The following is a 21822-nucleotide window of genomic DNA, read 5'->3' on the forward strand; positions in this document are numbered from 1 at the left end:
CCCCTTTCCATCATCTTGGAAAGATAGTAACAGTCAAGGGAGACAGAAGGCCAATGTCACAGCAAGGAGGAGCACCCAGGGAACTACTGTCCTATTAGCCTAACCTCAGTTCCCAGGAAGATTACAGAGCCTGTCTTCCTGGAAGTCATGTCCAAGTACATGAAGGTTGGGAAGGTGACTGGGAACAGTCACCACAGATGTACCATGGGCAGATTGCATCTGACCATTCTGGTCATGTAAGTGGTGAGATGACTGGCTCTACGGAGGAACAGAGTACAGTGGATGTTGTTTACCTGGATGGTAGCAGAGCCCTCCCCAGTCTGCCACAAAATCCTTCCAGACAAATGCATAAGAAACAGACCAAATACATGGACTGCAGCTTAGGCAAATAATTTGCTAGACTGCCAAGTTTACAGGGTGGTGAAGAGCAGTACACAATCCAGCTGTCAGGTAGTTAGTTAACAGCAGTGTCCCTCGAGGGCCAGTGCCAAGGCCCATAATATTAATGATCTGGGTGATGGGATGGAATGCAGTCCCACCAAGTTCGCAGACAGCAGCAAGGGAGTGAGGGAAACTGCCAACAGTCCAGAGGGTAGGGCAGTGAATCAGAACAGGCCATCAGAGACTGGAGAAAAGAACTGACAGAAACAACAAGTAGTACAAGAAAGGAAAATCCCTGAACCTGGGAGAGACAAAACTACACAGCATTACAGCCTAGGCACTAACTAGTTGGAAAGCAGCTTTATAGAAAGACCTGGAGGTCCTTGTGGACACAAAATGGAATACAAGGCATCAGATTGCCCCTGTCGTCATGGAAGCCATCCATATATTGGGCCATATTAGCAGCATATATTGAGCCATGTAAGCAAAAGCATAGCTAGCAGAACAATGAAAGAGATTAATCCCCTGTATTTGGCACTTGTGAGAGAGGATCTGGAGTGCCGTGTCCAGTTTTGTACTTCCCCATAAAAGAAAGACATGGACATACTGGAGGGAGTGCAGTGGAGAGCAACCAAGACAGTCAGAGGCTGGAGCAGGTGACATACATGGAGAGGCTGCAAAAGCTTGGTGTGTTCAGCCTTATGAACAGAAGGCTCTCAGAGGATCGGTCTGTTGTTTTTGGCTATCTAATGGAAGGGCATAAAGAAAAGAGAGCCAGACTCTTCTCAGAGGCATGCACTAAAGAACAAAGGACAACAACTGAGTTGCAATAAGGGGAATCTTTTTCACCATGAGGGTGGTAAAGCCTGGAACAGGTTGACCTGAGAGGCTGTGAAATCTTCAACATTGGAAATACTCAAAGCTTCACTGGACATAGCTCTGCTCCAGCTGTCTGAACGTAAGACTGGACTAGATGTCCAGAGGTCACTTACAACCTCAACTGTTCTGTGATTCTAAATGTCCTTGCACAGAACAGAGGAGAAAAAGAAAACAACATTGAAATTTTTAATCAAGCTATATCTCAGGTGTCACCCTCGATGTTCTGTTAGGGTGAAACACTTGCAGGCCTTTTACTGCCATCTGGGCATGCAGACTACACCAATGTTAAGGAGTAAAAACAGATAGGCCCTACAAGTCTGAAGGAGTTCCTGGATGACAACTGTGAGGAACACAATGGAAAGCAGATAATTAAACAGAAAAGTGCAAATATTTGAAAACACTTCCTCTTCTTAGCAGAGACTTTAACCATAGCAAATAACAGTTGTTGGCAGTCATTTTTTCCCCTCACTAAAAAATATTTCCTAAATCAAAAGAAATAATCTTATATGATCCTTCTAAATTCTGCTAAACTAACACTTAGGCCAAAAGAGAAAAATTAAGCATCCTCTGATTCTTTTGTTCAAAAGGTTCTTTCAGAGGTCAGGCTAATGTTGAAGTTAGTTCAGAGGAACTGAAAATAAACAATAGCAAAAGCCTAGAAAAAATGTTTCTATAAAGGAATAAATTCTAAGAGTAGAAGCAAAAACATCAGACATGGTTTCTTCCCTCACTTCATCTGTTCTTTACTACTCCTGTCATACAAAGCACAGGAGAGGACAGGCTGGGAGGCTATTTGGAGATTTTCCAGGTGACAACAAAATATTGATTGTACATCATATTTCTCAAGAGCCTGTCAATACAAACTATCTCAGCAGGGAACCCAAGTTGCAGAGGGGAAGCGGTTTTTTAATTTTTTACAGGCACCAGCCACAGACCAAAGGACATACACTGGGACAGGCATTGTACATTCCGTTTTGCCCCATTACTATAAACATTCCACAATTCCATATTATGTCTACACATGAGCATTATGTCAAAAATCATTACTGTACATGCTGTTTTGCCAGTACCTAAATGAGGTATCTTCAGTTAGGACACAAAGCCTCATGCATCTTATGGCTGCCCTATAGTTAGTTCCCCCCATTTAGCTGATGTACAGCATCATCTGAAAAGCTACAGACTTCTCCCATGGAGTTCTGCAATAATCTCTAGTGATCAGCCGAGCTTGCGTTCAAAGCTGGCACAAACTATTCTGAGCACTCACGAAGAGAGGATGCAGAGGAAGTCCCACGAAGAAACATCTGCAAGCCGTCCTCGCTGTCACTGGTACTGGCCATACTGTTTCTCATCTGCATCACAGAGAGCTGAGAGCAAAGACTAGGCTGTCGATCAATCTTTTTTGAAGCCTACAAAAGAAAATAATTATTGTTTTTGAAAAGGCATCAGGTATATTAAGATAAAAATGGAAAATGACTATTTCCCTTGTTAGTACATGCTCCAGTCTCAGCTATGATTATGCAAGAAACTTGCTAGAGCAGAAGATTCTGTGCACTGTGAATAGATTGAAATGAAAGTAGAAAATGTCAGTAATATATTGGAATTGGAACACTGGCAAGTACGAAACCTCATACTAATGATTCAATTTTAATTTGGTTTTGCAATGGAACTTTCAAGTATTATCTTACAGAAAGCTTGGGGTTTATTATCTGGTAATTCATTATTTAGTTATGATGATCTGGAATTAAATATAGCCTTTATGATGAGCCTGGTGCTCCTTGCCAAAAAACACCAGCATGCTTTATATATACAGTTTAGCAATTTATGCCTTAACAGAAGTGTGTTCGCTTTCCTGGCTTTTCATTCCATCATGTTAGAAAATGGTGAATGTCATTCCTTTCCAGCACATGATCTTTCGGCTCTTGATTTTAGTGAAGACTAAATGCATCACATGAACATTACCCTCTACCTGTCAAATGGTCTGGGGAGCGTCCATTTTGCTTTGAGTAGTCTTACTGAGAAGTCTTTGTACTATAACATTGTACTTCATTAAGTATTACTTAAAATCAGAGTGCAGGTGAGGGGGAACAATCAGTGACAAGAGTATAGTGCATAACTCCACTTTACTGAATTTTAAAGGTCAGGAGCTAGCATCCTATTTGATGCAGGGAAGAATTACTATTTTCCCCAACAGTAGTGAAAGTCTCTTTAGGTAGGAGAAGATCACAAGGCTCCTTACAAGATAGAGGAGTACTCTTCTGCTTTCCAACATAAAATGAATTGATGGCTTTATCTTCTTATCAGCACCTTTACTATGAATAATCAATAATCAGTTTATTTTAGTGCAGAAGTCAACTGCAATATTTTCTGATGAAATTAACACCAGTTAAAAAGTATTAAATATGCCAGTAATATTTATATTTGACAGTGAAACCTGTGAGAGATGACATATACATAGGGTGTTGGCAATGAAAAAATGAAGAAGAATTTATTAGGCAGTTCTCATCTTAGGTTACATAAGAAGAGCTTATGCAACATTATTTTCATTTCAGGAGAAATAAAAACGTTCTAGAAATTTCCCAAACATTCACTCAATTTTTGTAACGTACATTTTCAAAACTTACTGTAATGAACCAGCTACAATAATCTTAAATTTATGTGACTATTGTAAATAAAAACAAAGACTTGGTAAAATGAAGTTAATGCATGCAGATGTTAAGTCAAAGGAGGGTTAAAATCTGGTGGATTTTTTAATACTTAGAAGGTATGATAAGTACCTTTCACTTAAAATCAATCAATTACAACATTACAATGAGAACATTATAACAAAAGTGTGCTGCAGATGACTTTGTATACCAGGCATGACATCATAATGCTGTCATACATGCATAAAAAAAAGAAAATGAGGGAAGGAAAGAGGAAAAAAAATGAGGAAAATAAAATATGGATGTGAAAAGAGGAAAAAAAAGAGAAAAGGGAAAAAACGGTGGTGGGGCAGGGAAGAGAAAAAAATTAGAAAAAGAAAAGATAGCGAGAAAAAGGAAAAAAGGGAAGGTGAGGAGTGTGGAGAACAGCAGTCTCCCAGTGCAATTCTTAGTACACACAGGAGGCACATCACTCCATGTTCCTTCACGGTGCCATACTCTAGAAATTACTTTGTCTATGTAGATATGAGTTCTATTACAGAAAATTACCATGTAAGTCTTTTATTGGAAGAAAAGCAGGTGTAACACATGCTTTATAAGACATATTTTGTAGGTGGTACATTCCTGCTAGATCCCTTTGACCTTACTGCATTAGTAAATTAAAGCAGTGATCTGAAATAGTTTTGAGGATTTGATTGCAAGACACTGTAATCTATTTGGTTAATCAAAAGGCAAATTAAGCAGTGCTTTATTGCTAGTAAATTGTTTCCCCTGCAATTCTTTCTTTTCTCTTTCTGAAACCAGTACAAAATTGAGAAAACTTACAATGTCTAATTAGGCATAAAGACATGACAAGTTAAGCCTGTTGAAGTCTGTAGTAGTGGCAGTCATTCCTTCAGGGTAGCTTTCTATCAAATTCACACTTGCAGAAGTAACTATTTAACCTATATATGACTACCTCCAGGTAATCTGTTGAGAGGGATTTTGCTCTAAATTAGCATGAGTTAAATCAACATAGAATATGAAAACACTGTATTATAAAATTATAAAGCTTTTCATAAATGATGATGAAAGTTCTTCAAATAAATTAGATATGAGAACCTTACAACTAGTACATGGACAATAAACAAAAAACCCAAAACCAGATAAACCCTCAAACTGAAAAACCAGCAGCAAACAAGTTACTGTCCAAATCTTGGAAAGTCACATAACTAAGTAAGGAGACCAAATAAAACTAAACCAACATAATCAATATATCCATGACTACATCCATACCATTTACCAGGACAACTAAAACTCACTCCCTCTACAGGTGAGTTCTATTCAGATTGCTTTATATTCTATAAGTATTTCATGATTCTTTCCACTAACTGCATCATATTCACATTTGCTCTTTTATTTTTCTTTTGTATTTTCAGCCTTCAAAGACATTGAAATTATTCTTCCGAGCAATCAGTATTATATAGTTGTTTGCCCCTAGTAAAAATTTTTCTAAGACTATGAAGCTTCTTTGAATAAAGGCATCCATTTGTTAATGAGAAAGGATATCCAGGGAGAAGCACCTTTTTAGCTGCTGGACATCATGTCTAATAGATGGCTAGAAATATTTGAACTAGCTGATCAGTTTGAATCTCAGTTACTCACCTTTCATGCACATTACTGTACTAACCTTAACTGATATTGCACTGACTCACACCTTGGCACTAAAAGGCCATGAGTGTGCATTCAGCAGTTGAGAGGAGCAGGTTAAAAAAAAAGGTCTTTTAAGAGCATTTAAAGTTGTCATAAAAACACAGTTGTGTGTGGGAGGAAAATTCCCAAACAAAACTTAAATTGCTTACCTTGTCATTTAAGGTTGGGTCATTCAATGAATAGAGTTTATTTGTAATATCTTTGCCAATAAGGTACTTAAAGATCTCATAAAGAAATGGCTCAGACTCCAGAAAATAAGTCAGCCTTTCCCTGGACCAGCACAGGAACTTGCAGTTATCGTCTGCAATAATGGTGACCTGAAAAAAATACATCCTCAGAATCAGCACATTTAAAAATGTTTTAGATTAGCACATTTAAATGTGCTTTAAAATAAGTGATATGATTTTATTTGTGCCTCCAGTGAAAATAACTGTTAAAGCCATGAAACTTTTTGATATCCCTTAGAATGTTCTGTTTACAAATGTGAAAAATGTCAGATACTTATCATTATATTTTTAACTGAGTGTAACCAGTTTGGTTTTCAGAAAATCTGGTGGGAGGTAACAGGAGAAAAAATGTTCATGAGTTCCCAAACTGTAAAAGCAATTACGTAAGAGCAGATTTTCATATAAAGTCAGTCATATGGCAGTGACACTACTTGCATGCCAATGGGCGCACATGTTGCTTGTGTTTATTTTATGTCACTGTCACCAAACAGGAACAAACTGGTATGATGCAAAGGTCTCCATCAAAGAGTTTTTAGTGATTAAAAACTCCAAACCAAAACAAACAAAACATTTCCATTCTTCTCTCTTTTCACAGTCAGCCCTGCTGATCCAACAAGTACCACTTTCCAGCAGTTCAACTAAGTAAGGCTCTGTTTGCTGAGTTATTGATAATTCAGTTGTGGGTAGTTAAAGGGGAACTTGCACCCCTTCATGGGACGCTGGACCCGCCAAGTTTCTCCCTGTGCCGGCAGAGGGCAATGGAACACCGAAACCCACAATGCTTGCTGCTACTGAGTGGTACGTTTTGCAGGGGGAATTCAGTCATGTACGATGAAATCAGCTGCTCTCTGCTATTACAGGATAACACGGCCTCCTGAAAAAATTAAACACCTGTGAAGTCCAAGAAATAATGGAAAACTGTCACGTATCCATGGATTATTTTACTTCATGGTCTGTAATATAAGTCCACAGGCTGAGGAAGAATTCGCCAGCATAGCCAGCAGATGGGGCCCTTAAGACTGAATCTTGTGCTCTTGAAACGATAACGCTGACAGTATTAACGCAGGAGTAACAAGCAGAACTCAGGAGTAAAGGATATACACGGCACCAGATTGCAGTAACTTTTTAGGAAGGCTGAGGTTGAGGCATGAACCTTTTCCCTGGAGAGGGACCAATTCGTATTCAGTCGCTTACAGGGGAAATGGGCTGTGCCAAGAGAGCAGCTGGTCCGTGGGACACCTCGCTGCTGCAAAATGAATGCATCTGGACAATTCTCTCTCCCTGGCATTAAGCCTAGTATTTGACTGGAACATATGACATCAATCACTGATTTTTAGAGTCTACATTGCTCTCCCTCCCTTCTGCCAGGGTATCAGTGTGGATGTACCTTCCTGGCCACAGTCTCACCAATATTAAACATCCCTAGCTAAAGAATGCCAAGTAAGAGGTAGCAAAATAGCCATTTCTATGGGAAAAAACCCCCAACTTCCCTAACAGCATTTCCTCCATCCCCAAAGCCATTAAAAATATCCTTTAATGTATCCGTTAGAGACATATACCCTTATTGTTCACCATGTGAATGATTTTATCCAAAATACTGAGAACTTTTGGCTTATGCTGCTTTAACAACTTGCAAAATAGCAGAAGCATTAATATGCTTTGATAAGTACCAATTTCCAATCACTAGTTCCTGAACTTTTAGTCTTTCATTATTGCAATAATTATTTTTTTTCTTTTCTGTTTTTGAACTAGCAATGAGACCTGCTCACATCATCTTTTTGCAGCAAAGCCACCTCTTAAATTATTTGTTCTGAACAATCTCTTAATACTAGATAAGCTTGGAGACAGTAAAAGAGAACAGAATAACAAGACTCAGACTGCTCAGTCAATACCATGATAATACTGGTTTGCAGCATTTAATTTTCAATATTATTCTCAATATGGTCCCTCTTCATACACCAAAAAGTTAACAAAATTCTGCAAGTCAAATAGTTCACTGTTGATAAAATTTATACACTGTTTTTTTTATGATCTCATCAGCTCATATGCAGTGACATGTAAAACAAAGTATACCTGGAATTTCTCACCCCGGTTCATCTGTGTTGATCGAAATTCAGGAGAATCTATAAAGGCACAGGGGTAAATATTATGCAGAAAATGCCCTCGATAAGACACCTTCATTCTGGAAATAAAAATGTAAGAAAACTTTTAAAATCACAGAGGTTGATTACTTTTATCTAAATTTGGATATGATTATTGACAATGGTAAAGCAGTATGTAATAGGAAAAAATGTATTTATCTTCTGGAACATCACCCCAGAGCTACCCTGTTTTCTGCCTCAGGCTCTATTGATTCCAAGCAGAACAGGCTGCCAGCCAAATAGAGAATTAACGAACATGGCATGTATCCTCAAAACATTATTATTCAGTATGAAAAGGGTGTTTTGCAAGGTTATGCTATACAGCCAGAACAGAACTAGGCTTCCTTTAGATAAGTAGCTTTCCTTTAAAGACTAAGAAAAACAATGAAGGCTGACATCACTGTTATTGTCAGGAGAAACTGGTTGAAATTTTTGCCAGAATTAAATATTAGTTTCAAGATTACAGCTTGGCTATAGGCATTTATTTTACCTTTCTCACTTGCATTCTGTCAGCCTCTGGGCAGTGCACCTGCCCCTCTCTACTTGCATGTACATCTGCAGTGAATCAATTCTAATAGACCTGCTCTTTTAAAGTCTGCTGGAGGGATACTTTCCCTTCCCTCATGCATTGTAATTTTTAACCTTAAAAACTGAGAGGGCACTGAGAAGGTAACTTAGGTCTCTAAATCACAAACACATTTCTTGCTTGTTCTGCAAGACACTGCCTTTGGTATTATACAAATATAATTCTCATTAAAATGCTTGCAGCTGCACATAGAAGTGAATGCATAGTATGCTCCCAGTAAGAAACATCACTGTCATCTGAAAACAGTGTCACACAATATTCTATATCTACAGATTATTTGGCTATAGACTCTTTGTTACAGACTATAACAGGCACAAACAATAATATTTAAACAGCTTACAGAAACCTCAAGAATTTTCCGATCTATTCAGCCATCACACAAAGCACAAGACTTTCACCGAACTTTTATAGAACCTACTTCCCCTTCAGCAGGATGCTTAGCCTATCATCAACCGATGTTTTATCTTCTGCTGCATAGGCTTGACCTGTCTTTAAAGTCTGAATGTTGCAGAACTGTCCAGTCAGCCTTTGGAAGAGCTCTGGAGGCACATGGAGAGGTTCAAACATTCTCTTGTAGAGGCTGCTAAGCTCCTTCTCTATCTTGATCTAGATTGGATATGCAAGAGACATCAATAAACATAGATGCATTAGTTAAAAAAAAGACTGCACACATGCTTTAGTTACTATGCTTGAAGAACATGTTTGGCTTCATTATGCTTAAACAAGGAAAGAAGTGGTAAACATGTGACACCAATCCACCAACAATGCCTATGATGGGGTTACCAAAACCTTATCTAAAATTAGCCAGGCTGGCACACTGGTGCTTCAGAATGCTGTTCCAACCAGGTGGCACATTAAATCAGACACAAGAAGTCTCCTGAGACTTCTGTTGATGTAACAGTGAATAGGACCGGGGCAAGAATTACATAGATAAAAAAAAAAGGAGGTTGCCTTCACACTACATGCGTGCATTACTCTGGCTGTCTCTCAGGCTCTCCTGGGAGCCTCTTTCATCCCTGAGTTTCTTGGCTTACTTGCAGTAGAAAAGCAAGTCCTGAGAAACAAACCCATCATAATGAAACCACATGTGTTGAGGGATTAAAAAAACCCCAAAACCCAAACAACAACAAAAAACCCAACCAAACAAACAAAAAACCCCCCTCAACCAAACAAACATTGCCAGCTGAACATCCCACATCTAAGAGCCCACCCAAACTCAGGCAGCGGCAATGAGGAAAAGGATGTTGGCTGAAATACCAAGCCTGGAAGTCTTTCCTGAATGAAGGCAGCAGGGAACGAGACAGTATCCTGGCCTTCCTGAAAGAAGGGGCAGCCTGAACAAAGCCTGTGTATTTGTTGTGGGGAAGACAAAGTAGAACAATAAGCATCAGATAATGAAAAAATAAAATATACAGAATAAGGGCAAGCAACCAAGAAAAAGTGGCAGAAGAGAAGAGAAAGAGGCACATTTCTAGCTCATGTCCAACTTTTCCTCCAGGATCTGTAGGTCCCTTTCTACAAAGCTGCTTTTCAGCTGCCCAGTTCATATGTGGCATATGCTGATGAATGGGGTTATTCCTCCCCATGTGCAACAAAACCCACTTTTTGCTGAACTCCATGAGGTTTCTGTTGGCCCATTTCTCCAGTCTGCTGAGGTGCCTTCAGATGGCTTCCCAAATTTCTGGCCTATCAGCCTCTCCTCCCAGTTTCATATCACCAGGTTGCACATCTGCCCCACCATCCAGATCATTAATGAAGGTGTCAAACAGAACTAGGACTAGCACTGGTCCCAAGGTTACACTGCTAGTGCATGCAGCACACACTAGCATGTATAGCACACACCTCCAACTAGACGTCTCACCACTGATTACTACACTCAGCCCAGTCATTCAGATAGTTTTCAATCCATCTCATTGTGTCCTCATCCTGCTGACACTCTATCAGGATTTTACAGGAAAGAGTGTGTAAAACCCTACTGAAACTGAGGTAGACAGTATTCACTAGTCTCATTTATCTGGTCAGTCATTTCACCATAGAAGGTTATAATAGAATGGCTTGGGTTGGAAAGGACCTTAAAGACCACCCAGTTCTAACCCCACTGCTGTAGGCAGGGACACCTTTGACTAGACCAGGTAGTTCAGAGCTCCATCCAACCTGGCCGTGAACACTTCCAGCAGTCAAGGAACTACAGGTTCTCTGGGCAACCTGTTTCAGTGCCTCACTACCCTCACAGTGAACAATTTCTTCCTAATATCTAATCTAAGCCTACTCTCTTTCAGCTTGAAGCTGTTTCCCCTTGTACTGTCACAACATGCCCTTGTAAATACTCTCTCTCCATCTTTCTTGTAGGCTCTCTTGAAGTACTGGAAGGCCATAATTGGGTCACCCCAAAGTTTTCTCTTTTCAGGCTGAACAATCCCAATTCTCCCAGCCTTTCCTCACAGAAGAGGTGCTCCATCTCTCTCATAAGAATGGTGGCAATCCTTCTCTCTGTTGGGGAACCCAGAGGTGGATGCAGTACTCCAAGTTGCTTGTCTCCAGAAAGGAGAAGAGGTGCAGAATCCCCTCCCTTGACCTGCTGGCCACACTGCTTTTGATGCAGCCCAGGATAGAGCTGGCTTTCCAGACCACAACTGCACATTGCCAGCTCGTGTCCAGCCTCTCATCCACCATCAACCCCAAGTCCTTCTTGTCAGGCCTGCTCTTGATCTGTACACTCTCCAGCCTGTACTGGGATACTGCTCCAACCCAGGTGCAGCACCTTGCAGTTGGTCTTCATAAACTTGAGATTCCCATGGGTCCACTTCTTTAGCTTGTCCAAGCTCCTCTGGATGGCATCCATCCTTCAGGTGTGCCAAACAATTCCATTTCTTACGTGCAACCTTGCAAAGGGTGCACTCATCCCTTTGTCTATACCATTAAGGGAGATATTAAATAGCACTTGTTCCAGTCAGTACTCTGAACCCTTGATTACCTCCCTTGGGATGCAACCATTCAACCAATTTCTTATCCACCCAGTGGCAGGGTGGTTAGGCATGACTTCACCTTGGTGAATCTACGCGGATCGCTCCTGATCACCTTCTCATGCTTCCTGCGCATATAAATGCTTGCCAGGATTATCTATTCCTTCTCAGATGTCGAGGTGAGGCTGACTAGGCTGCAGGTCCCTGGGTTCTCCTTCTTGCTCCTTTTTCAGAAAAGGAGGGGAATTTGCTTTCCTCTACTCCTAAGGCACTTTTCTCAGTCACTGTGATTATTCTAAGACTATCAAGAATATCCTCACAGTGATAACAGCCCTTCGGTGAGTGTGTCATCAGGGCTCGTGGACTTCCCGTGTCCAGTATGCCACCTGACTTAAGGCTACACTGGTTTTACATTGAATCAATTACTTGTTAAATTTTCCACCAGCAACTACCTTTATATGAAATCCAGATTATGAATTTTGTGTACATTCCTTATGCCACAGTCTTCAATACCTGAGAGGACATCTACACAGAGAAAACGAAGAATGAAAATAAACAGCAAGAGAAATTGTATTGTGTTGGGGGTTGTCCTGAACTATTTGATTTCAAAATATTTCCATATAACTGTGAAACTAAATTACTATTTGTTTTGCTGATGTGTTCTCCAGAAACTCTTTCATTTTTAACAGCAATACCAATTTAATTTACACCTTCCTATGCACGACCACTGCAACTCAAAGAAATAAACATCTTCATCTGAAAAAGGAATCTGAGTAGCTTCTAAGACTCCTATATTCAAAGCCAGGCTTACAGACATGAGGGCAAATCTTGGCCCTGGAGTGTTAATGTAAGCCCTTGTCTAGTACATAATTCGTGTTTCTTGATCTTCCCGTAATGTACAATACTTAAAAGAGAAAGCAAATGCAACCACTTTCCTACAGACTGATCAGGTTGGAGGCCATAACTGTACTTTAGATGGTCTCTCTTATAACAGACTATTCACCCTTCACAAGTGCAGCTGACTGCTCCTCCAGTCATGCTTGTGGATCATATTCCAAATGAGCCATATGGGTAGGTGTAGTGTTTTGTTCAGCAGCTGAAATATTCTGGGATGCTGCCAGATCTCCAAGTCAGACACTGATTAGACTCAGCTTCCACTCAGACTGAACAAGCCAAATTTGTAAAGCTCTAAGGAATCAAACTCACAAAAATAGTCTTCTGATCAGAAAAGAAACCCACTGTGATTTTGTATACTCCATTTAATAAAATAAATATTTAACAACTGAACATATCAATTATTCATTTTGTAATAAGACTAACTTGTAATTATTCTTCCATTCCTTTCTTTCCTTAAAAGCATTATTTGTGAGGATGCCCAAAACTGAGTGAGATGGGCAATACAACAGCTGCAGAGAGAAAATCTCATTAAAAAATGAGTTCCTAAGAATTTTTTTCCCTATTCTTTATCTTTCTATAGGAAAAACACTTAAACAGCCTTTGAGTTAATAGTAAACATGTAAGACAACTAAAAGACATGCATGACTACCAGGCATCACTTCAAGTAAGCTTGCTGATCATAGTCTGTAACAATGATTCATATATTTTTTAATAATTACTGAAAGTGTTGTTACACCAATTAAAATAGTGTAATATTTTTCATAAATACTGTAATTTCTTAACTGAAAAAAGAATATTGAAATTAAGTCTTAATATACAAAGAAACAGCACTACATGGCTAGTCTATCGGAATTAATCCTTGACTAAGCTTTTAAGTTGCACAGGTCACAGAGCCCTGCTGATGATGACCTTTGGCTGAAACTGTGCTCCATACTGGGGGAACAGCACTGTACATAAAGCCTTTGTTAACACATGTAGTCAAGTAAATGTAATCAGTTTATCAATTCGTTGTAGACATATGCAATTTAACCATCATCCTCTTTTTATATGCTGTGGCTGTATACTGGAGCTTGTCCTGCAGTTGTTTTCAGTCATGCAGGTAAAGATTTCAACCTTTCTAGTATCTTTTTTTAGTTTCCTTTAAATTCTTCTTCCATTGGCAGCTTGTTCTCTCCTACTGAAGGAGAAATCCTCAACATGCACAGCACTTTAGAACAAGTCCACCAAGGTCTATTTTCCTACATTTCCTCGATCATTTCCTGCAGAGAATGCTAGTTTATTCTGTGTAAGAATAGCCGTGGTTTTGCACAACACCTATATGGTGTGGTTTACGGGAGTGCCAAGCACCTCAGTTCTGCTCTGGTTATGTTGCTAGTGGGCAAGGGCTACAGAAATGCAGAGAAAGTCCTCCACTTCTTCCTCTCTTAGATGTAATTTTTTGGATTTTGGGGTTTTTCTGGTATTACCTGACAGACTTCCAGAGTGTCTCTGATTTGGGGCCAAACATGAAAGTATTCTGCTGAAAATGAGTACTAATTCATTGGTTTGCCCAGCAAACATGGGCAACACTTCCTTTTCTTGCATCTGATTAGATTGCTTGTGAAATTTAGCTGTTATACATACCGGTCTTCTTTTATACACTAGGTATATGAAATGTAAAAGGTTGACAACCAAAAACACAGAATTCCAGATCATTATGTCCAAGGCACAACGATAGAGTGTAGCCCAAATGATGAACAATGCACATCCTGTAAAAATTAGTAGAAAAAAAAAGTTAGATTCCACCAAACAAACATTCCTACAAAGCCATCAAGAATGCATCCGCTGGGTATAACTACAATGAAAAGCAATATATCCTACAGGCTTTAATATGGGTGAGCTCTTTGGATCATCACTTCAATGGCAGCTAAGCAGCGCAATGCTACAAACAGGCACTCAGAGCAGGTTGACAGCAGACTGCAGTCCTATTGCATGGGACTGCAAAACTGAAGTGACAATAGTTTAGATCAACACTGGAGAAAGCAAAAAGGTGCAGCCTGTGATGATCCATTACTAAAATGAAGTAGGAAAACGATGGGTGAAAATTCTGCTCTAAACAAAACAAAAAAAAAAAGAAGAGTTCACAAAACTTTATCCCTAATATTACATTAATTAAACAAACAAAAGCCTAGAAATAAATGGTTGTTGTTCCTATCACTAACCTTCATGCCTAATTAGCGAACAGTAGTTTCCTAAAGTCATACACAGATATCTCTAAAAATCAAAAGGACCTATCATTAGAGCATTTTGCCAAGGTCACAGCAGGAACCTGAATTTTCTTGTATAACAAAGAGAAAATTTCCAAATGCTTACTCTTTTTTTAGTTGCCTTACTTTGAATAATGACAGTTGGTTTAAAAGATAAAGCATGCTGTATGATTAGGGATTCCATTTTTAGCCTACAAAGACAATATTTTGTAAGTGATAGATTATGCACTGGTGAGTCTCTCCCAGATAACTGTGAGCATAGGACCCGCTAGAGAGATCAGATATATTTTCTCTTAAATTTCATGTGAAGACAAAAAGGAGACAGGGCCAAATGAGTGTTTCTATCCCCTTTGTCCCTAAAGATGGTGTTGAATTAAGGAACTCAATATTATCTGGTCTGTCTGGGTTGTTAACTGATGAGGCAGCACTTACAGCCAGATCAGAAAAAATCAAAATATAGTGACCTTTGATCGGCTTATTAATTAGACTGCAAGAAATGGGAGGATACAATGTCTGGAAGTGTTGAAGAGGAGCAATGCTGCAAAGTAGCACACAGGGGCAGGGTCAAAGCAAAGCGGACAGATCCCTAGGAACCAAGCCTCGTTACTCATGCTGCCCACAAGTAGATTTGCCTCCTGTTGCCACCCCAGCTTGCAAAACTCTAGTTCCAGATCTGCTCAAAATGCTACAAGACCTACAGATCCAGTCTACAGGCTCAGCAACTCCAGAGCCCCTTTTGGTTTTAAAGCCATGAACTACAAAGATAAAAGGTCCTGCAATGTTCAGACCCTCAGTCACCAGTGCAGTCTGGTTTAAGAAGCGAGCCTATAATAACTATAAAATGGAAAAGGCAAGATCATTGTAAATTCAACAACAGAATTTCTAGCATAGAACTGGCCTGCACTTATACTAATAAGCACTCACTTCAAAATACTTAAGCATACTCTTGTTGGATTGAATTTACCTTTCTTAAAGCTGCAATGACTCACTACTCCTCTTTTGATCACAAAGATCTTGTCCCACACAAGGTAGAGGGGCTTTGAAATAGCTGTGGGACTGCAAGGGTGTTACAGATGAAACCACACTTGTTCAGTCTCAAGCATGCCTAGTCTAGGTTTTCCTCTCAAGTCAAATTCTGGTGTCATAAGATTCCAACAGCAGTGGAAGAAATACTACTGACTTCAGAACACAGACTGCACTCGGTGTCAAAAGGCTGCTTCTAAATAGGCAACCAAAATATCTGTGCCACATGTTTGAATCCAAATTAAAAGAACATGTGGGCCAACAGCAAGCTTCTCAAGGAAAACCCCACCTACTGCAGACACCTACTAAGCCAGTGCACTAGCCAATATATGTCCCAGTACTTCCTTGAAATCTAAAATAAAGGCCTTAATGATCTATGTACATAACTATGATTTGAAATTTAGTGAGTTTTAAGCAGACAGTTACATCTGAAGTAAACAGTGTCCACTTGTTTCCAAGTGGACATCTTTATAGGTTTGAAATTTTAAGTTACAATTCTGGGAAGTCTTAAGAGCCAAGGGTTATATAACTTTTACAGAAAAGATATGTTGGGGTCAAAACAGGCCCCCACTTAGACCAAAACCATCTTCACAGTACAGTGACTATTAATACAGGCAGCAATTTCACCATAAGCTACAGGGACCAGTTTTGTAATGGTCAAGAACAGCCATTTCTATCACAGAGAGGTTGCAAATCTCTCTAGAAAAAGTCTCCTACCTATGGTGAGCAGGCCTCGTAGAAAAATCATATGAAGATTCAAAGTAGTTGGAATAACCAGTCCAACTGCAAAGCAAATATTTGCCACGTGGAAAACAAGATGATGAATCTCTTTCCAGTTTTCACATGCAGTCTCATTAAAAGGATCAAGGGTGGCATTTTTTAAGTCTGGAATAAAACCTGGTGGAGTAACAGTGAGCGGGCTCATTGCTGTCATATTCATCTTGGAGACTCCTGCAGAGAGGGAAAAAAATTCACTGAAATATAGTAGACAGATACATGGATTTTAGGGTTATTTTCTCTTTTCCTGGGACATATTTTTCATTCATGAAAAAGAAGTATTTGCAAGTGCTTTAAAAGGGTAAGCTAGATCTAAAGCTCCATAATGCTTTGCTATCTCTTTCACCTAAGAGCTAGCCTTGAATGGAACATTCAAAAATTCGGGCTATATGAACACAAACAATGCTGCTTGAACAGTAGCTACTATGACTGCCTTTGCTCAGAAAACATCCTATGGGCACTTTCTAGCCCTACACAAAAATCATAGTTTGGTATTCCATTTATTGAACAGATTCACAATCCTAGGCAAAGTATATACTGTAGGGAGTTTAAAAACCTAGATGAGATTCGGAAAAAACCCATAAGCCTCCTTTATGGCATACAAAGTCATTGTCCTAAATAAGGAATGTAAGGTCTTAGAGGAGGAACATAGGTTGATTTAAGAAAGCCAACCAACCACATAAAAAAAAAAACACAAAAAAAAAACCAAAGAATTTCAACTTTTGGCTTTCTTGCAGTAAATTTGGAGGTCTCCTAAGCCACACATCATCTTGCACACATTAACCAGAGTAGGCTCCATCACATGCAATACGGTGGGATTTGCGTTCAACTAAATTCTTTAGAGACAGTGCACATCCCTGCTGTATGTGATTACTGTCATGTAATTCATCTGCTCAGCAGACAATCCTGAGTTGCAGTGAATACACTCAATATTTCCTGCAGACTTGAATATACTCTGAAGCATCTCTGCTACTGGAGAGTGTTTCTTGAGCTGTGAAGCAATTTTGAGTTGTTTCATCCACTTTTTTTTTATCTTTCCCCAATCAACCTGTGTACAAGGCATAAACAAATGGGCCAATTTTTGAAATTAATCAGTGCTTTAAACCACTTTTAAAGTAGTGGGAAGAAAGAAATCCTTAACCTTCTCTGACAGGTCCTCTCTGATGCCCAGAGCCTATCACAGCTAAGGCACACTACAGAATACACAGAGGCATCTTGCAGGATCAAACACTAGCATGGACATAGTGTATCCATATCTGGATTTAAATGATACTCAAATTAAAAAAAAATCAGGTAACTCTTTACCAAAACACATAATTAATTTGTTTCTTACAATATCACTTTCCTCTTTTCATTCCCACATTAGTTATTCACAAAGATTAATTAAAATGATGAGTTTCTTGAAAGAAACTCTACACTTAACCGTTCCCACACATCAGGTCCATCCAAACACAATACTACTTGCTTTCAGCTTTCTCACATGAATTCATCAACAGAGTCATGAGACCAGTGTCATGTCCTGACAAAGCTGCTCACACAGGGAGTCAAAGTGTGAGCCCGTGTGAGGCTGCAGGATTGGCATTTTAACGCGCTCATAAACAGAAGTCAATTGCTAACTGGATAACTATGTCTGTGCTCATCTTACATCTCATCACGGTGCTCCTGTTGTTTTCAAACAATATAAACTATGCTGAAATGGCAGGATCTCTAGATCTTTTGCAAAAAGTTCTCAGCTGAATTTCTACCTATATTCAGCCTTTCACTGCCCAGTCATCTGCCAGTAAAGATACCACTTAAGCCAACAGAACAAGTAAAGACAACTAAACTCACATACAGGTACAGAACCAGCTGTAAATCCTTAAACTTAACTCAAGACCAAAACAGGATGCAAGAAGCAACTTAAGCTGCATCTGATCACAAATCAAAGCAGCCTTCCAGATGCTTGATTTTTTAATAGCAAAATCCTGTATTGTATCACTGTGAGGCTACCTTACTCTTTTAAAACTGGGCTGCAAAGCATTTGAAGACTGGAAACCAAAGGAGTTGGATTAAATAAACAGCAAAGGACAATCTCATTTTCCTCACAGCCCAGCAAAATCACTGCTCCCCTGTCTCTTCACATATACTGATGCCACAAACCACCAGCGATAAACTACCATAACAGGAAGGTGTTTCTCCAACAAGCAGTGACTAAGTCATTTAAAGCATCTGCAGTTGTAAGAGGATGTTCAATGCTTTTGAAAGTCTGGGCTACCTACTTGGGTGCCTATATTGGAACCCAGAAACCTAAATCTACCTGCCTTCACTTTTTAAATCTACCTGCCTTCACTTTTTAAATAAGCTTTGTCTTTAATACCTCAAATCCTTTTTATGAATACATTTGAACTTCACTTCCTAGTCACAAACAATGATTGCAGCTTCCCTAATGTACTAGAAAACAGCAGAAAACTGCAGAACTTCTCTGTCATGACGGTATTTTAAAGCTGACAGGAATAGATTCATGCTATCTGCAAAATGACACAAGGACAGATTTTGACACTGGCTTTGAATTTCAACTATGGAGCCTGCTTGAGAATCAACAAAAAAGGCAGACAGGCAGAGTTACAAGCTGTAACCTGAAGTATTTGTCTACAGGTACCACCAGAAAGAAGTACACAAAATGTCAAAAACAACATTGCTGTAACTTTTAGATCAGTTCTATAGTCCTAGCAACTAGTGTTGTCCAATAATACTTAAGAGTGAGGAAAAAAGCTGCAGATCAACAAATGAACAAGTAGTTACAATTTCTTACCTTCTGCTACCTCAGAGACACAAAAAGTAATTTTGCAAGTACAGAATCAGGCCTCTACAACTTTATTTTAGGGTTATATCTTCTAAGGGTCAATATAGCACAAGACTGTATAGCCATATGCTCAAGTCTTCAATGCAAGGACATGTATTAAAATAAGGAGTTAAAGAAACAGCCAACATAGTCAGATAATTTTGGAAAATTTGGGTAAATAGCATCCGCTGGAATGAAAGTTTTATGGAACATAAGACGAATCACTAAAAGAGTATTTTCTAATATCCAGTAATTCGTTCATTGTATGGATTGAAATTTACCAATACAAGAATTTGGAAACTCAGCTTATTGAGGACTCCAGACAATTTGTTGCCCAAAAAGAGGGGGGGGGGGCGGGGCGGGGGGCAAACCCCAAATCAAAACCCCACACACCCCCTCCCTCTTTTTTTACTGAACTTGATAGAAAGATAATAAATACATTGTGAGTTTAGGCCAGAAAATACAAATTCTCAGAATACAGATGAGGCAGCTTACTCTAGGACTTGGCTACACTCATAACAGCTTCATACAAACAGCCAAAATTCTGCAAGCCATTCCCAAAAAATTTAGTCTCCAAATAGTCAGACTCAAAGTGACTTTAAAACAAATGGGGATTTTATGGATATCCATACAACATTCACAGAAGACAGACACAGTAGAAAAGTTTAAGGCAGTTGGTTCCAGTATGAGAATCAGTCAGTCAAGCTGATATGGGGCAGTACCGAGTGTCTCACATCATTATCCACTTCATTGAGATTATTCATATTGCACAGATTTACTGGTCAACATTATTCAGGTGAGCTTCTTCAATCTTTGTCTGTCTGTATAACTCGGCAGTCAGTGCAATTTCACAGTCCATCATTTATGTAGATGGATTTTGTGAGTGTAAAGCAAAAAAGAATAAAAAAATTCAAGCTTATCAAGCTCAACATTTGGGGGTTTATTATACCTGCAGAACTTTTAACTACTTTTCTACAGTCTTGTATTACAGAAGCTGCATAGAGAATTTAGGCAATCAACAATTTTCTTTTGTGAGCTGAAGACAAACTATTAAAACTAGCCCAGCCAAGTTCATTACAGTTTAAGTTACCAATGTTCTTGTTTGCAGTGCAGTAGGAGCAAACGGGAAAGTGGTATAAAAAAGGGTGTACAGCAATATGCTCCTTGCAGCACGTTCACTAAGTTATTATACAGAATAAAAACGTTGGTACATTTTCTCTAGAATAGCCGACAAAGTATCCACACGGTGAGAAATATTCCCAGGTCCTCTCAAATTGAGACTAGCGGAGCTTAAGTGCGAAGATGGAAACTCCGTTGCGTTTGAGCTCGAACTCCCTTCTGGTCCCATCGCGCACGGATGGGCCCAGAGCCCCAACTGAGTGGCGCCCCCGCAGCTGTCACCTCGCAGCTCTGCTTTGCGCTGCGAAGCTTCATTTTAGCGCACAACGCGCGAACACCAAACCCACCAGTCACGCAAAATACTTGTGAAAATAACAAGAAATTGAAAAGTTTCAAGCAACCGCCTCGCTTTTACCCCAAAGGGCCATTTCCAAAGCCGCAACCCCTCCAAGGGCCATGCCCGAGCCGTGCTTCCCCGCGGCTGTGACCGCGCGGGCGGCACCGCGCCCGCAGCGCGCCACGACGGGACCCGAGTGCTCGGAAGGGGAACGCCGAGCCCGCGGCGGGACCGCCCGTCCTCTCTTCCGCGCCGCCGGGCAGGTCCATAGCGGAGCCTGGCGCCCACCCCTCCTGCCATAACGTGTGGAGCGGGACCCCCGGTCCCGGGGGCTCAGGGACCCAACGCCGCTTCTGCCCATCGCCGTGCCGCACTCCTGGTGCTGCCGGCGCACGGCGGCAGGAGCGTCCCTTTACCTGACGCGCCTCCTCGGGAAAGTTTCACGGTCACCCGGACGGGACAGGGACAGCGCGGAGCTGCCGCTCCTCAGCGGCAGCAGCAGCGTGTCCCGCGATAGGAACGGGGCCGCGGCCGTGACTAAAATAGGCAGCGGCGGCGGGAGCTGCGGGCGGCGCCAGCGCCGGGGCCGGCACCGAGCGGCCACAGCGCGCAGGCGCCTCCGCCGCACCGGGGGTGCGGGCGGGGCGGCGCCGAGGTGCGGTGCGGGCGAGGGAGGTGCGGCAGCGGCTCCGGACCCCGTGTGACCGCGGGCATCACCCCCGGGGACCTTCGCCCGCGGAGGGGGGCTGTGAGTACCGGGCAATGCCCCACCGAGGCGTCCGGAACAGGTGGAGAGAGCCACCCCGCAGAGGTGCAGCCGTGCGCTGCAGGGTGAGCCCCCGCCCCGGGCAGCCTGCCCAGCTGCTGGGTGGTTAAAATTAGAAGAGCTGAATTCTCCCCTGAACGTGCGGCGAGCAGTATTGCCCCTACATGGTGGGTGAAGGAGCCACAACACCCTGTATAAAACCGTTCTTCTCAACTTGGCACCTGCGGCGGTTCTTTGTCACGAGCATGATGTTTAAGAAATACCACCAAGTTTGCTCGTATGGCAGTTTGGCAGGTCCCAGAAAGGACATGCTTCCAAAGCGGGA

The 21822-nt window shown here is 40.8% G+C and overlaps 1 protein-coding gene across 4 annotated transcripts in view; it reads right to left on the reverse strand.

The window, feature by feature from the left end:
- POPDC1 (popeye domain cAMP effector 1) overlaps window positions 1-21822 on the reverse strand; it is a 43797-nt gene that overhangs the window by 7032 nt on the left and 14943 nt on the right. For 3 of the 4 annotated variants that reach the window (XM_071548820.1, XM_071548819.1, XM_071548821.1), the window contains exons 1-7: window positions 21148-21287; window positions 16395-16628; window positions 14032-14156; window positions 8967-9154; window positions 7895-8003; window positions 5744-5911; window positions 2525-2666 (exon numbers count right to left, since the gene is read on the reverse strand). In XM_071548820.1, coding sequence (XP_071404921.1) covers window positions 2525-2666; window positions 5744-5911; window positions 7895-8003; window positions 8967-9154; window positions 14032-14156; window positions 16395-16617 — 955 coding nt within the window. In that variant the 5' untranslated portion in view covers window positions 16618-16628; window positions 21148-21287. Of the gene's footprint in view, window positions 1-2524; window positions 2667-5743; window positions 5912-7894; window positions 8004-8966; window positions 9155-14031; window positions 14157-16394; window positions 16629-21147; window positions 21288-21822 lie in introns of those variants that run through there. The other variant, XM_071548822.1, reaches the window with a different exon arrangement.

The sequence above is a fragment of the Pithys albifrons genome, chromosome 2 (genome assembly GCF_047495875.1).
Source record: "Pithys albifrons albifrons isolate INPA30051 chromosome 2, PitAlb_v1, whole genome shotgun sequence".
NCBI lineage: Eukaryota > Metazoa > Chordata > Aves > Passeriformes > Thamnophilidae > Pithys > Pithys albifrons.